This window comes from Talaromyces proteolyticus (genome assembly GCF_021365285.1).
Source record: "Talaromyces proteolyticus strain PMI_201 chromosome Unknown BGW36scaffold_9, whole genome shotgun sequence".
Classification (NCBI taxonomy): domain Eukaryota; kingdom Fungi; phylum Ascomycota; class Eurotiomycetes; order Eurotiales; family Trichocomaceae; genus Talaromyces; species Talaromyces proteolyticus.
The window spans coordinates 929,768-945,664 of record NW_025764285.1 but is presented as its reverse complement, the minus strand read 5'-3'; the positions used below and the strand labels follow the sequence as shown (position 1 = coordinate 945,664).

At 45.8% G+C, this 15,897-nt stretch overlaps 7 protein-coding genes across 7 annotated transcripts; 6 read left to right on the top strand and 1 right to left on the bottom strand.

Annotated features, from left to right (window-relative positions):
• Nucleotides 1–428: 428 nt before the first annotated feature.
• Nucleotides 429–815, top strand: BGW36DRAFT_361707 (uncharacterized protein; the record flags this gene model as incomplete). Its single annotated transcript, XM_046214297.1, has 1 exon — nt 429–815. The coding sequence occupies one exon, from the start codon at nt 429–431 to the stop codon at nt 813–815; it is 387 nt and encodes a 128-aa protein (XP_046069545.1).
• A 611-nt stretch (nt 816–1,426) lies between these two features.
• On the top strand, nt 1,427–3,402 carry BGW36DRAFT_345739 (peptidase S8/S53 domain-containing protein; the record flags this gene model as incomplete). Its single annotated transcript, XM_046213203.1, has 2 exons — nt 1,427–3,094; nt 3,157–3,402. 2 exons carry the CDS (start codon nt 1,427–1,429, stop codon nt 3,400–3,402), a joined length of 1,914 nt encoding a protein of 637 aa, XP_046069544.1.
• Nucleotides 3,403–3,668: 266 nt separating this feature from the next.
• BGW36DRAFT_429903 (uncharacterized protein) lies at nt 3,669–4,613 on the top strand (the record flags this gene model as incomplete). Its single annotated transcript, XM_046220756.1, has 4 exons — nt 3,669–3,729; nt 3,784–4,114; nt 4,163–4,335; nt 4,393–4,613. 4 exons carry the CDS (start codon nt 3,669–3,671, stop codon nt 4,611–4,613), a joined length of 786 nt encoding a protein of 261 aa, XP_046069543.1.
• A 3,370-nt stretch (nt 4,614–7,983) lies between these two features.
• Nucleotides 7,984–8,691, top strand: BGW36DRAFT_399106 (uncharacterized protein; the record flags this gene model as incomplete). Its single annotated transcript, XM_046218483.1, has 1 exon — nt 7,984–8,691. The coding sequence occupies one exon, from the start codon at nt 7,984–7,986 to the stop codon at nt 8,689–8,691; it is 708 nt and encodes a 235-aa protein (XP_046069542.1).
• Nucleotides 8,692–10,116: 1,425 nt separating this feature from the next.
• On the top strand, nt 10,117–11,389 carry BGW36DRAFT_454308 (nucleoside phosphorylase domain-containing protein; the record flags this gene model as incomplete). Its single annotated transcript, XM_046221898.1, has 5 exons — nt 10,117–10,323; nt 10,353–10,521; nt 10,554–10,770; nt 10,850–10,896; nt 10,919–11,389. 5 exons carry the CDS (start codon nt 10,117–10,119, stop codon nt 11,044–11,046), a joined length of 768 nt encoding a protein of 255 aa, XP_046069541.1. The 3' UTR covers nt 11,047–11,389.
• On the bottom strand, nt 11,101–12,702 carry BGW36DRAFT_383889 (putative calmodulin). The gene is made up of 6 exons (XM_046216732.1): nt 12,352–12,702; nt 12,222–12,278; nt 12,149–12,164; nt 11,970–12,095; nt 11,687–11,899; nt 11,101–11,616 (listed from the first exon to the last, which is right to left on the bottom strand). The coding sequence occupies exons 1-6, from the start codon at nt 12,352–12,354 to the stop codon at nt 11,582–11,584; spliced, it is 450 nt and encodes a 149-aa protein (XP_046069540.1). The 5' UTR covers nt 12,355–12,702; the 3' UTR covers nt 11,101–11,581.
• A 179-nt stretch (nt 12,703–12,881) lies between these two features.
• On the top strand, nt 12,882–15,629 carry BGW36DRAFT_212104 (fungal-specific transcription factor domain-containing protein). The gene is made up of 5 exons (XM_046209936.1): nt 12,882–13,125; nt 13,187–14,173; nt 14,232–14,316; nt 14,428–14,679; nt 14,736–15,629. Exons 1-5 carry the CDS (start codon nt 13,016–13,018, stop codon nt 15,330–15,332), a joined length of 2,031 nt encoding a protein of 676 aa, XP_046069539.1. The 5' UTR covers nt 12,882–13,015; the 3' UTR covers nt 15,333–15,629.
• The last annotated feature ends 268 nt before the right edge of the window (nt 15,630–15,897 follow it).

Sequence of the window (15,897 nt, the reverse complement as noted above, 5' to 3'; positions counted from 1 at the left end):
TGTCTCACCTTAGTGTCGGGCATGACCCGACACCAAGAAACCCTAAGGTATAGTAGTGGCCCCAGTGCAACTCTCCGTAGTCCGTACTAACTACAGGTTAATCTCTTACTGAATTAGAACTTAGATCAGTATTAGTAAATGCATCTTACGTTTATAAAGAATATATATCTTAAAGGCTCGTACTTTCATAACTGATTCATTTACTGGAGAGAAAATATCAGACGAATTCAAATCCTTCCTGAACCTGTTGACGCCTAGAAACCTTTCAGTTCAATTCACCAGAGGCCATTCACAAGACAGTTCCTTCGTCCCACGGCTTATATCAATTGATGTATGTCTTCGCTTGCGGTCTCCTTTAATTCACCAATATAGATCTCACTACCAGAGAGTTTTGAGCTAACTCGTCAATTAATATCAAGATATAGACTATGTCGTTACTCTCGGTCCCCGTTTCGTTATTGGCCATCGCCTTTCATTCTCTCACGGTAGCAGCCGATACCACAGCAGTCACTTATTCACCCTATATGGAACCAAGCTGCTACCTAACCTCTGGTAATATCAGCATCCCTAATAATGGAAGTTGCTATGCACTGGGCAAGTCGAATGTTCAAAGTATGAACCTGTATCAAAGAGTTGGTTGTGACGAGAGTGAATTGGAATTACAAGCAATATTTTACCAGACCCCTACATGTGACGGAGAACCGCTCAGAGCGTTTACAAATATTAGTACAGACAACGCCTGTATTGAGCTTGGTGTGGCATTTAATCCGGAGAGTGTTTATGTTATCTGTGTTCAAGACTTTGATCGATTGTAATGTAATCAGTTGTTATATCGTATAGAGGTTACATTCGAAGCTATTAATAAAAATTTATCTCCTGCCAACCTTCGCGCATTTTGACCCGGGTACACTTTGCTGAATCATTTTAATACAAATACGACAATAATGAAATCCATTCCCAGAAGAAACTGAAGTATTTTAGTGCATCGTGAAACGAGCTGGCCTTTAACGAGTACATTTTTTCTTTTTTTCAATTTTAGCCGTATTTAATTCAAAGGTGCTAATCAGTCCCCTGCATGATACAAACCGATCTACATAATGTACGTAAATCACAGTCCTTAGCGTCTATATGTCTCAGATGTTGTCAAACCCTAATCCAAGTAAGCATTTGATATTGAGTATGTTTGGTTTAAACACCGTAATTTAGTACTAGTGTTGTAGCGCTAGTGTTCAAATATATCTATGGTAATACTAGCATGAGGGTCTGATGAAAGGAGCAAGCCTACTGTCAGCCGAACTTTTGAAGCAGCCATTGGCCGATTGCGAAATTTGAAATGAACAGAACCCAAGGCTATTTCTACAAACATCAAAGAATAACGGTGACTATCATTCAAATTTGGTAAATTTGTATAAATTGAAGTCCCATAATGCGATTAGGTCGTTTTATCATCGCCACTGCATTATTGGGCGGTGCGATTGTGAGCGCATCACCGTTCCCCTATGTTGTTCATGAAGAGCGCTCGCAGATATCCAGCAGGTGGCAAAAGCGATCACCGCTCAAGCTATACAGCAGGGCTATGACTTCACAAGATATCGTCATGCGCATCGCGTTGACACATCAAAACCTCGACGTCGCAGAGCAGGCATTGATGGGTATATCCCAGCCGGATTCGCCTTCGTATGGTCAACATTGGACCGTCGACCGTATTTCAAAGGAGTTTGCGCCGTCTGATAGCGCCATTGAAGCCGTGAAGAATTGGCTGACGACTGAAGGAATTTCTGAAGCGGCCATCTCACTGTCCACGGACAAGTCATGGTTCAAAGTTCGCACCAACTTTGATGATGTGGCATCTTTATTAAAGACAGAGTTCCATGTCTACCATGATACTCTTACAGGAAATTATCATATTTCATGCGACTCTTACAGCGTCCCCGAATCCGTGCAGACATATATTGATTTCATTACGCCAACTCAACTTATACCGCGTCGAGCAGAGCGATCGTCGACCATTTCTGCCGATGTAGTGCCTTTGCCTGAGCAGCTTATGAATAGCGACCCCGACGATCTTTCTAATTGTGAGCAGGCAATAACCCCGGCTTGCATTCGGAAGCTGTACAACATTCCCCTGCCTTTAAATTCAACCAATCGGGACAACGCTCTCGGTATCGTTGAACTTAGTCCAGAAGGGCAATATTCACAGATTGATCTTGATCTTTTCTTCTCAAACTACAGCAAATCTATGGTCGGAAAATTCCCCTTTCCCATTGGCATCGATGGGGGAGTGCCACAGTACACGGAAAACTTCACCTACTTTGACGGACTGCTGGAAGCTGACATGGACCTTGAGCTCGCCATGTCACTTGTTGGTCATCTGAATGTCAGTGTGTATACTGTCGGCGACCAATACCATGGGGGAAGTTTCGGTCTATGGCTCGATGCCCTGGATGCCTCTTATTGCACTTTCGAGGGTGGCGATGTTGCAGGCCAGGACCCTGTCTATCCAGATAATAGTAACGCAACCTCCAATGGCGGAAAACCTTATAACCATACGGCAGATTGTGGTACTGCGCCATCTGCATACGTCTACTCACTCTCCCTAGCTAGTATTGAGGAAACCGATGCCGCATCGTTAGCTTATCAGCGTCGTATGTGTACCGAATTCATGAAACTCACCATGCAAGGATCCACTTTCCTTTTCGCTTCGGACGATTATGGAGTGGGTGGTCCACAGGCTGTAGGCTGTGGTGCTCCCAACGATCCACCCGGCAGTACACTCTTCACGCCGGCGTTTCCAGCTACCTGTCCGTGGGTGACGGCTGTCGGAGGCAGTGCCATCAACTTCAACAACACCGTATATGACTCAGAGGTGGCGTATGGACTCAGTGGTGGCGGATTCAGCAATGTTTTCTCTATGCCAACTTACCAGAAAAAAGCCGTCTTGGATTGGTTTAATCACACATCCACTGGCTATCCCGATGGCACATTTAATACTACCAAAAAAGCCCGCGCTATACCTGATCTAGCCGCGAATGCTGTGAATACTGTTGTCGCCTCCAATGGTATCTGGACATCGGGCGGTGGAACGTCTGCCGCGGTAAGTTATTGCTCTCTCAAAGTTCCCAAATTCGCTAATAATACTAATTATTAAATTTACAGACTCCCATTGTTGCAGCAATCCTGGCTTTGATTAACGATAAGCGGCTAGACGTGGGAAAAGGCCCAGTAGGTTTTATCAATCCAGTCATCTATGCAAATCCACAGGCATTTAACGATGTCATACTCGGAAATAACGCTGCTTGTAACACTGGCGGCTTCAATGCGACTGCGGGTTGGGATCCAGTCACAGGTCTAGGGACACCGGATTATGAGAAATTATTGAAGGTTTTCCTAGATCTTCAATGATTCGACATCCTAACCTGAAGGTGTGCTGTAAACTTTATTGTCAACTATACTGTAGGCCTACAAGTTGTCTATGAATATCGAACCTGGGAATTGGCTTTGAAAAAAGCATGATGTGGGCCACATGCCACTCCGTAGCACGTGCCACGCGAACCCTAAGGGCCTATAGACTGGCTTAAGGCTACTACCTAAAAGTATCAAAAAATTAATATTAATTTAGTATCTTTATACACTAAAGCACATATACCACTACCATAAGCAATAGAAACATGAGGTGCTGGAGTAGAGTCCACTGCGCCGCTGATGTTGCACCGGTAAAGACTGCCCCAGGTGCGCTCCTGCTTGTGCATTGGGTGGAACTAGAGCTGAATGAGCTGTGAGTAGACTGGATATACGGAAGAACAACAGCCGTGCTATCTGAGCTCATGATAGACACTGCTTGCACTGTTGACAAGGGCGAGGCCGTGGTTGAGACTGTAACTGTCGTACTGGTTGCTTCTGATCTAGAGTTTCCAGGTTGCCCTGATGAGTTGGAGGGCAATCCAGTCGGCTGTCCAGACTCGTACACTATCTCTATGGCAGATGCGGATATAGCAATTATGGAGCTGTTTGTTTCTACTCCAGCCTGTCCTAATAAGCCCACTCCAGCTGTTTCTGATCCTTTCCCAGACGATAATTCCGAAACAAAAGTGTGCGTGACAGGACAGACGGTTGTGTAATCGATCACGGTTTCGGGTGACGAACGTGCTATTCACACACGCAGGACAGCCGGCGATGTCATACGGACAGGCAGCGACTGTGACGACACAGGTGGTGAGAACAGTAGACATAATGAATCTAGAACCAGTCTCTTTGACAGTCTCTGTGGTTGGATACGTAATCCTTTCTCTCGTAGGACAGTTGGTGACGGAAAAAGGGCACGCAGTGATGGTGGCGGTGGGTGTGAGGATGACTGAAGTATATCAATCCTCGCTGGCTGTGGTCGTGATTGAGGCCAACGTCTCGATGATGAAGACCTCCATTTTACCGATACATTGCTAGAAGAGTGTAAAGATGAACCAACTGAGAACGGAAATGCACTGGAGCTGCTAACTTATGCAGAAGCTGCAGAGTTGAAAATAGATGAGGAACGAGTGATAGAGCTGGGAATAGAGCTAGACAAAACTACGACTGAAGACAAACGAACCGAGGTGGAGCATCGAAGGGAAGGATGAGGCCTGCGATGATGATAGTGACACTGTCGGTGAACCTTGCGACGAGAACAACCGGGAGGTCGACGAGAGAGTACAAGTATAGACAGCAGTATACTCCTCCGCCATGGTCTGCGTCATCAGCAGCGTTGATAATTCGGTGACTGTCTGTACACACGGATTCAGCGTGTGCGCCACGAGGGCCTGGACGCTAAGTCCCCGTGAGATACTAGCAGGAGGTCAGCGATGGGAAGTAATTGACTCTATTGCACACGCCGGAGACGATGGAGCAGTAGATGTAGCATTCCTAGATATTAGGTAGGTGGGTGTACGGGTTCAGTGCAACGTTGACCGTCCCGCCGACCGCAGAGGTTTCGTCACACGATTCCTGCCAGTACATCGTCCCCTTGGTCCGGAGCTGGCACATGTGCTGGTGGGAGCGCTGCCCCCGACAGTGCACGTCATCGCCATCGAGGTGATGGGGATTGCGGAGGTGGAAGTCATGGCGATGATGATGACGTAGGTAGAGGTTACCATCACCATTGAGGTGCGCTTGATGGGCTGGATGGTTAATGCATGTATGGATGGCATGGATATCAAGAGGCCGGTCCATGTTACCCACATGGCGAATATTGAATAGGAGAAATAATTAAGAAATATATTAGGAAAGAATCTATTAAAGAGTGCCTAAGAAAGAGAATATATAACCCTGATCGAGTGTTTTGCCTCAAGATGTACGAGTGGATCCATCAAGCCGCGAGTACTTCCCAAACATCGATCTATGAAATGGCCCTTGGTGATCGAGGCCAATTATCCCGAGCGCAAGATTGACCTCGCCAAGAAAGCGCGGTGGTGGCTCGAGCTGGGAGGTGATATGGGACATTTTAATCAGCCAGAGAAGAGATGAGAAATCACGCTGGACCACTGGCGAGCTGTCGCCCTCCGACATGCATTGCCGAACTGGCTGGTGGCAGGCTTATCATCTCACAACTGTCCATACAAGCCAGCAACGCGCCGCTGGTGACTTCATTCGCCAGCGTCTTCCTGCGCGAAGCTAAGGAGGAAGATATCCAAGATCAGACAGGAAGAGTTTATGCATCAGAGAAAGCTTGGCTAAAGCAACGCACAATACCGGAGACACTAAGACAAATCAGGATTAAGGAATAATCACCGACAGGCTCAGATGACCATGTGGCGCATAAACGCCACAGGTGAAGCCTCTAAATGCTTCACCATGCCGCGTTCTTATAGAATAACATGACTAGACTGGAAAAATAATAAGCCGAGTAGGACTCATCTAGAGTGGAGATACGGAATCAGCAGCCAATCCGGCCATTTCAGTTTGTCCGCCAGGTCCGTATAAGCTTTCTTGTATTATTATTATTATTAATCAACTTTTACGACCTTATCCAGCTTAAGCTATGAAGGTCTCGTTTTAGTGGGCACTAAGGGGGGTCCGTTTAGGGGCCTAGACCCCTAATTCCGCACGCCGCCTGCCCCTAACTAGTGCTAAAACGTTCAAATACACTTACGCATTCCTCGCCCCAAGCCGTTTATCTCCGCTGGGAGATTTGGGGGCCTTTTAGGGGCCGGTAGGGTTAGCCTCCTGGAATCCAAACGGGTAGATGAGAGGGTATTGTTTTTTGCGAGGATCTCTTCTTGTTTAGTAATTACAAGGAGAAACTAGACATGAATGAATATCAATTGATATTGTAACTAGGGGTGTGATAAACCATTCTCCCTCTACAAGCTTCTTCAGCTGCTCTAGAAAACTAGCGATCAGTCATAAGTCCTTTGTTCTGCCACGTCAATCAGCAGATATGGTTTACCTAGTTCAATTTTTTCCCCTTTGTTGAGCTATATATCGGCCGTCAGCCATTGTTAATACAGGTCCTGATTGGAGTCGCATATTTAGTTCTTCCCAAATCCTTCATTGTCTGAACTAGCCCGCTAGTTTTTATTATGATTTAGAGCTTAATCAAGATAAAGAGAAGAGCTAAGAATGTTCTAGATCTCATATTTCCAAATCAATTGTACTAATATTGAAAGCCGTGGTCATCAAGAGGAGGCATTCGTGGCCCATCGTTTTCTTTGCCATATGCTTATTTAAATGCTTAATCCACTCAATACTCAGTTCATCGTTTAAATAGCCACTTATAGATATTCCAATGACAGCCTCGCCATCTAATCCACATTACGATATTATGCAGCTATATGCCGGTGCCTTAACCCCATCAAGAAATCAAAGCCCCGATACGTTTTCCTAGATCCGGTCATGCATGTAGACTACTAAAGCTTTAGGTCACATCGATTGAAATGTGGCTTGTTGTGGTGGTGGTGGTGGTGCAAACCCCAAGAAACGAAAACAAGTAGGGCGGAGGACGAGTGGTCGTCGACGTTCTCCTTCCTTACTTTAGCTTTCTTCAGCCACGTTACATCAGGCGGTTTACTTCCTAAGGATCCGGCGAATATCTCATAGGCCATTTCCAATAAGCGTTCGCGGAAGAAGAAGCTAGCTACATACTTAGTTAGAAAATAAAGCTTCTAATTAATTTGAGACGTAGTGGCGCGAATTTCTAAATCCCGTTATCTACGACGAGCCGCTTTGCATCGTGTGAATTTCAGAAACGACTTTCAGTGTCATTCCAAACGTTGCATTTTAACATAGTACTGTAGCAAAACTAGCGGAGGAATTTGCAGTTCAATGCTCAATGTTCTAAAAAGAGCGTATCTTGTCTACATGAGGTCGCACGGCTGCCACTTTCTTTATGGCCAAATTAAATGCCTTTCTGTTATCTTTAGTCGAAGAATAATCGCCATAAGATTCTGGACAGGGGAGCTATGCCGATTCTTGAGTAGATTGAACATAGCGTAAACACCAAATGCCCCAACCTTTCCTTTAGAAGTGTCTTCCCCGTAGTAGACGACAGAGCGGCACGGTCAAATTTCCCACATTCCGCACCCAAATCTTTGTTCGTTTCATTAGTCTATAACACGCTCATGAAAAACTCTCTTCCTTGCTTTGCACGTACTGCTATTCCTAACTCGTGAGCCGTGGTATCGTGCCCCTCTCGTCGATGTGCCTGCATCCTTGAGCTTCGAGGAGACACCCAAAGAGACATACCACCCTAGGCCACAACACAGAGAGGACGTTGCAATTGCTCTAACATGAAGTTGTTACCTTGCTATGCTTGTGAGGCCGATGCTGATGGTTACATTGGATTTCCGTATTGCTCGGGCTCTGCGGCCATTGAGTGCGCATATAAAAGGCTTGAAAATATCCTCATACATCCAATATACAGTGCAGTCCCTTCTCTTTGCTTCCAAGATACCATACTTTCACTTCATTCTTTGCAATTCACTCCTTTGAATCCCAAATAACTAAGCATACATCATGTACTGCTCAACGTTCCTTACATCTGCTTCTCTCCTAGCGCTGGTCAGCGCCTTGCCCACTCCTGAGGCAGCTTCTACGGCTACATCAGACAGCTACACCTACTACACGGGTGATGGCTCAGTTGCTGCCGGCTGGCCTGACATGTCCAGCTGGAGCTCCTGGTCAGATCTTTGGGCAGTCAATGCTGCCGTTATGCCGAATACCTGTGGGTGGAACGGATGGGGCAATGACGACTCATCGACAGAGATTGCCGACATCCAAACTGCCATTGAGCAGGTGGCCAGCTCGACGGGCGTCGATGAGCGCTTCATTCTTGCGATCATGATGCAGGAAAGCAAAGGGTGTGTCCGCGTGCCTACCACCAACAATGGTGTCGTCAACCCGGGCCTCATGCAGTCTCACGATGGCAGCGGCACCTGTGTTGGTGTTGACCCATGCCCACAGTCCGAGATCACCCAGATGATCACCGACGGCACCGCCGGAACCTCTTCCGGTGATGGTCTGCAGCAGCTCATTTCGCAGGCGGAGTCCACCCTCGGTGTCACCACTTCCCAAGCTTTCTATGCCGCTGCGCGTCTCTACAACAGCGGTTCCGCCGACTACTCGAACCTAGACAACGGTCTCGGCAGCACACCGTGCTATGCCTCAGACGTTGCCAATCGTCTGACCGGCTGGATTCTCGCAGCAAGCTCTTGCACGGCATAGATATGGGGTTGAATTAAATGCAGAAACCCAACTTGTACAAACTCTGGAAGCCTGTACCACACTCATTGAATGATTCCTAAAGATATTACTTGCGCCGGGTGAATACAGGGGTCAATTTATCACTCACCAGCCTTGTGCTGACGGTCAATTTGTCTATGCCCCGTTCTTTGTATATATTTGCTGAGGAAAATTCCTCCTATGAACATATGCCAGTTGATTAAAGTGAAGCTGTTCCGTAATCGTATCTCTGCACATTTCCTAATTCTACTGTTGAACTTGGTAAGCACTAGTGAGGTTACTCAGTAACAATTAGGATTAGGAGCAAATTTGATTAGACTAAGATATAATTCTGAGTTAGAAAAGGCTTAATATCTAGTGTTAGGAAAATATACTAGCCAACACTAGTCCAGAGAAGGAGGGATCTACAAGGTGTTACGTGTGACGGTTCTGGCAACCCTTAGTGAATGAGAGAGTACTGGAGAGAATTATTATCTTCAATATTCTGGTCTTTTGTCCCAGTATCTAGTGAGCGAATATCCTCGCTCGGAAGGTTGTGATAGAATCTATCTCCAATATATCTTTGGTCTTAAGTTGTCAATATGGAATCAGCAAGTATGTTGTAGTATTAACCTTATCTTTTATCTTATAATAAAATCTGAAACTACCAGAATGTGGTGGGGGCAAATTTATATATTGTTGTATGTGCATTGGGTTGATAAAGAAGCATAGACTTTAGCCAAACTATTGTTTTACTCCGTTTCGTGACGATCCAATATAGTCTAAACGATGTTCAATCTCTTGGTTCGGTCAGCTAATATAAATATGTACCAGAAGGACATTTTGCGCAGGAGAAGGTCTTCCTTTATAAAAGTATAAGGTAGAGTGGCAATTTGTTGAATATAATCATTGGTTTCGACAAGAAATTTGAGACAAGAGAATTGAGGTGCGACATATGCTCACCAAAAGAATGATTGCAAATGATTCACTACGGCGCTTTGGGCAGGAAAGTTTTTGGAGTGTTTGAATCAAATCGGACTCGTCGATATCACTATTTGAAAAGCAACACTAAGAAGATGTTGAGATAAGCCTATTGATATGGAAATCTGTTTCCTGAATAGCTTCTAACGGAGTCTTCTCAGTCAATCGTTTTAGCCCGCTCCGAAATAGAGACACACTAAAATAGCAACGATCAGTGCAGGTAAAAAAATAACCTGGTTATAAAATTGTTGGTGCCTATATTCTTCAAGGCTTACTTATTACTACTCTAAAATCTTATTAGGTTCTTATAGTTATATGGTGTTGTAAAACTTCAAAAATATATTCTTAACAAAAGCTCATAGTCATGCCAGACGTGGGTACCTGCGAGAGCTAGCTTTGGCAACACCATTACCAAAAAGGTCACATAATGCGAGAGAGATCCCCACAATGTCATCGTCTAGAAAACAGCTGACGTACCATGACTATACGATCGGCTGGGTCAGCACGCTGCCACTCGAGCTGGCGGCAGCGATGGCAATGCTCGATGACAGTCATGCCCCGCTGCCAGGCCCTGAAGGTGATCACAACACTTATCATATCCGCGAGATAGAAGGCCATAACATTGTGATGGCGTATCTTCCCGCTGGGTTTACGGTCATACCTCCGCCGTTGTCGCAGCGAAGCAAATGCTGCCCACGTTTCCGTCCGTCAAGTTTGGGCTCATGGTCGGCATCGGTGGTGGAGCACTGAGCGATTCGTTCGATATTCGTCTGGGTGATGTCGTTGTCAGTAAGCCAACTGGCCAGCTTTGGGGGGTGGTACAGTATGACTATGGGAAGACTTTGGTAGCTGGTGTGTTTCATCGCACCGGAACACTGAACAAGCCCCGGAGGTTCTCTTGACGGCGATTTCAGATCTACAAGCGAAGCACAGGTCGGCAATGAACCACATTACTGTCCACCTAGAAAACGCTGCAAGGGCTCACCCTTTAATGAAATCGTCGTTGACTTACTCTGGAGAGGCCCACGACATCCTTTTTCAACCGTCCTACATTCATCAAGGAATTAATCTAACTTGTACAAATTGCGAGTCTAGTCACAAGTCTACGCGACATCCACGAGCATCCGTAGAACCCTATATTTACTACGACCTCATTGCGACTGCCAATTAGGTGATGAAGGGACTCCCAAACGCGCGACAAGCTTGGAAAGGAGTTTGGGATCCTGTGTTATGAGATGGAAGCTTGCAGGCCTGATGGATCATTTCCCGTGTCTAGTCATCCGGGGCATATGTGATTCTTCGGATTCTCACAAGAATAAACGATGGCAAGGTTATGCTGCTGCAACTGCGGCGTCATATGCAAAGGAGCTCTTATAGTCTTCGCTTCCCAAAGCCATGGTCCCCAGGCTTCTAGGGCAAATGCTCTGGCGTTGGTTTTATATTGGTCTTCACATATATTTTGTTCGCTTAGCATTACATATCACAGCAATTCCCTTTGTTGGAATATTCAGTTTATTGATCTTCTAAACCGAAACCAGTAAGTACTCTAGTATGCTCTCGGTAACATGGGAAAGATTTCCTGCTGGAAAAGGGGTTGAGTATACTAGCGTAGCTTAAGCGATAGCAGGTTACCCGTTCATGCTGAAAGGGAAATGTATTACAATACCCATGGTTATTCTTTCTGGATGTGAGGAGCTTGGGTGGTCAATATCTTAGTAGGTCCTGAAGGCCCATGTTTCGAACGATTGATACGGTCGCGCAATTCTTGAATTCATTCTCCTATCGCTAAAGCAAGATAGATTTAGTAGTAACAGACTGTCTCTCAAGAACATTGCAAGTGGTAACACCAAGTAAAGCTAACCCTGCGGAACCGTAGCATAACCTAACAGTAAAGCCTCAGATGAGATACATATCAAGCCTGCTGGAGTAAATTAACAAATTCCTCGTCTGAAGGGAAATGAGTTAGTTTATATAGGACTCTTCACAGTCGATATATGAGTTGAAAGATATTTCTCACAATCAATCGTTCCATCACCATTAGCATCGGCTTGCCTAATCATGTCGTCGATTTCTTCATCGGTAAGGTTCTCGCCGATGGATTTCATAACACGTCGTATTTCCTCAGCATCGATCGAGCCGCTTCCATCTTGGTCAAATACTCTGAATGCCTCACGAAGCTCGGCTTCGTCATCTGTCTCCACGACCTTGTGGGCCATGAAAGCGAGAAATTCTTCGGTATAGATAGCGAGTAAGCTAATTTATAATAATAATATAGTGATCGTAGCGAGATTATAACATACCTTGGAAGTCGATGGTGCCCGTGTGGTCTACATCCAGCTCATTGACGATATCTTGAAGTTCGGTTTCGGTAGGGTTCTGGCCTAACGAGTGCATAACTTCGCCAAGCTCTTCCGCGGTGATATCGCCTAACAAAGTGGGCTTTGTTAGCTATTGTACCTATCTCAGAATCCCAACCTACCATTTCCATCTTTATCCTAGCAAGGTCAGCGCATGGGTGAAGAAATCATACATTAGGTGAGTATCATGCTTACAAACACTGCAAACGCATCTTTAAATCGTGCTATTTGGTCCTCTGTCAACGCATCTGCCTGGTTGGCCCGAGACCGGTCAGCCATACATACATTTTCAGATGGTGCAGAGCGGATGATGGAATTATAGTACCATGGTTTCGAATTTACTCGGTTTCCAGAATTAGAATCAAGCCAGCACAGTCCGCTAGGAATAGGTGTTGATATACAAAAATGGACCACGTCAGACAACAAGGCGGGGTTCTTGGCACGCGTGTAGGACGAGCAGTTGGCAGTTCCGTTCCGGACCCGTGTTCTTCCTGGGCTGGATTTAAGCCCTGAGGACATAATAGGGCTTTATTATTGGGGCGTCAATAGTGGCTTGTTAGGCGGGGCTTAGGGTTAGGGGCGGCCGGCTGTGCCCTAACAAATGCCATAGCAAATGCCTTGGATCTGCAGCACAAACATAGAAATGTAGCTAAAGGAAGCGTTGCTTAGAGATGGCTTGGTGAAAAACGGATTAAATAATATAATGAAGACAGTTGCCAGTTTCGCAATATAAATCAACGACTTTTCCCTATCATATAAAAATAGACACCTCTCATTGGGCCGAACCTTGTTTAGCGGGCCGAGAAATTTTCAGCCTGATCACGAAGGCATCGATGATACAACATCACGTGGCGGCGCGGCTTGCTCCGCCCATCGCTGGCTGGCAGGCAACATCACCGCGCAATTATTATTGTTCTCACCTGCCTGGGGTAAATCGTAGATGCGATTAAACTTGTGTGTTCTATCGCAATGTTCCTACATCCTCTACGATGACCAGATCGTTGTCGCCACAAACTGATAGCCGCAGTGTCGAAAGGCTGCCCCCTAACAAGCGGCGCCACAAGGTCCCGGCCTCAAATCGCCGCCGTGTGGTTTGCGCGTAAGTGACACTCCATTTTGCCATTCATGTAGCTTTTCAACGCCCTGTTAACCGCCTATAGTTGTAATTCGTGTAACGTAAGACGTATAAAATGCAGCGGAGGACGGCCCTGTGAAGCCTGTGCCCGAAATTCTCGAGAATGCATGTATCCAGCAACTGGGGAGAGAATATACGTCTCCAAAGACGAGTACGAAGCTCTCAAAACAGATTGTGCTGTTCTGAACCGGTGCTTGGAAGAAAGCGTGCCTTCGTCAGTGAAACGGGAATCTCTGGTGCAGAAATGGAGAGATGCAATGTCCCACCCTTCTTCCGACAAATCTGAAGATGATCACGAACCTAGTGATCATCATGATCTTCCCCAAGGTCGCGTGCTAAGATATTCAGATAATTACGCAAGATTTCACGGAGCGTGTGCCGGGGGTGTCTGGATTGACCAGCTTCGTAGCTTGGTCCGCTTACTGGATTCGAGACTTGATATGTCTACATCATCTTTCGGATCTCACTATGGACGTATCCACACTTACGACTCCAGGCCAATCGCAACTCATCAGGTGAATGCCTTGGATTTGCCGCAAATTGATGAGATTACTGGCCTGCTTAGTGCATTCTGGGGGTATACAGAAGATAGAAACGATCCATACGGTTGCGGTGGTATCTATTTCTGGGGTAGTCTAAATGATATACTTCGATACGCTGGTGATGCAGCCGAAGGAGTCGCGACAACGGGGCTTTGCCTGCTTAATGCAACTCTGGCACTGGCATGCCAGTTTGATTGCTTCCCAGCACAGCAAGGAGAGCATAGCCCAGGCGAAACATTTTTCGCTAGGGCAAAAATGCTCTTGGGAAATGTCTTGTGTAACTCGACGACTACTACCATGCAAGCATTGACTTTTATGAGCTACTATCTTTTGGGCACTGGCCGTAGAGACACGGCTTATACTTATATATGTGCCGCTATGAGGATTGCAATTCTACATGGCTTTCATGAAGGCTGGGTTGCAAATGAGAGGCAGAGAAGAGAATTCTGGAATATGTTCATTCTTGATCGGTGAGTTACACTTTTAAACGATTCATATATTTGAAAATGACTGACAAAAGTGCGACAGCTGGGTAAGCTGTCTTACTGGGAGACCTTCAAGTATCAAGAATGAATCATTAAGTATTGGTCTTCCAGAAAGGGTCACAGGAAGGGTAAGAATTAACTGCAATAGTGATTTTGTTCTTGAAATTCCTTTATCTTTTATTTTATGGCATGGCATTTCTCAAGCACTTATTGCCGCATTACTAAGTTTATTTGAATAGGATGAAGATCTTCCGCCTCCCGATGGTCTCAGAGCTCATGTCAAGCTGGCCTTGATCATGGGGGACGTCACATCAAAGATTTACGGCTCCAATTCTCGGAAAGCGGGACTTCCAACAATCGTCGCACATATTAATGAGTGTTTAGCGAGACTCACAGATTGGGCAGATTCTTTGCCCACAAGCTTGAGAATCACTATGTCTCCAAGCACGGAGAACCCGAATAAAATCATCCTTCATCTAATCTATAATCAGGTATTTGCTCATATCAACTATAGCTATTCAAATAATACATGCTAATATTTGTCCAGCTTGTCCTATTATGTACCCGACCTCTCCTTTTCCTAGCCGTGAAGACGAGACTTTCTTTCTACTTGGTCGACAGCACAATCAACCGACGATTGCAATTTCCAGACAATCTTGTCAGAAGATGCGTCGACGCCGCGCGTCAAAATGCATCGCTTATCTGTGGGCTGGTCGAATCACGGCCAGCGGTCATGATGCTAACTTTACGCTACCACTACTCCTTCAATGCTGCCACAGTTCTAGAACTAACCCTCCTACTACCCCAACACATGCAACCCGAGGACATCCAGCTCATCGAGAACGTGCTAGAAGATCTCAAAAACCCCGGTCAGAGCGAGAACGAATGCTCTCTGGATTGCGCCAAAATGGTAGCAGAGTTCTACGCAGTTGTGGAGCGGTTCCGAAATTTGACACTCATGTCATCTGACTCTCCGGATTCGCATGCGTCGTCTGACAGTCAGACAACCTCGATCACTTCCAGCAGGGTGCTTTCGGCCGTTGAGCTATCCACTACTTACCTCCCGGAAATCACCCTGCGGCCCGATGACCCGCATCGAGGCTCCCTCTGGCAATCCCACGATAAGCGGGGCCTAAGTTATTAGATATTCAAACTGAGTCTGGCTCTGAGTCAGCAGAGCCTCACCTATATGCAGTATACACTCAGCTGCAATCATGTTAATAGTATTTTTTTTTGGGCATTTCTAACGCGTAAGTGATGCGGATAAGGGATAGGTAGGGGCCAAAAAGGCGCCTAAATACGAGATTGACATTTTGGACCGGATTACAAAGCAGTCAAGAACATAACAAACAACCTTCGATCCTTCTCGTACAGGTTAAGCATGACTAGACGATGACGCGGATTATTAATATATTATAGTTTATCATATATTAATTTTTATCTGAGGCTAAAACTGTTAGCAGATCAGAGCTCGTATTCACCAGCTCCACGTGCAAGCTGCATGGAGGCTGCAGGCTGCAGCAGACTAAAGGACTAGCCAGGATTTCTCCAGCTGAAACCTGCATATAAACCCGCTTAGATATTCCTTAGCTCCGCCCTTCATCCATCATCATCTGTACTTCCCAAGCTTATTTCTACCGACCAAATGATGAGTAGAGTGCGGACGACAAAACAGCAACATCGGGCGCTATCACGATTTAGGCATTACC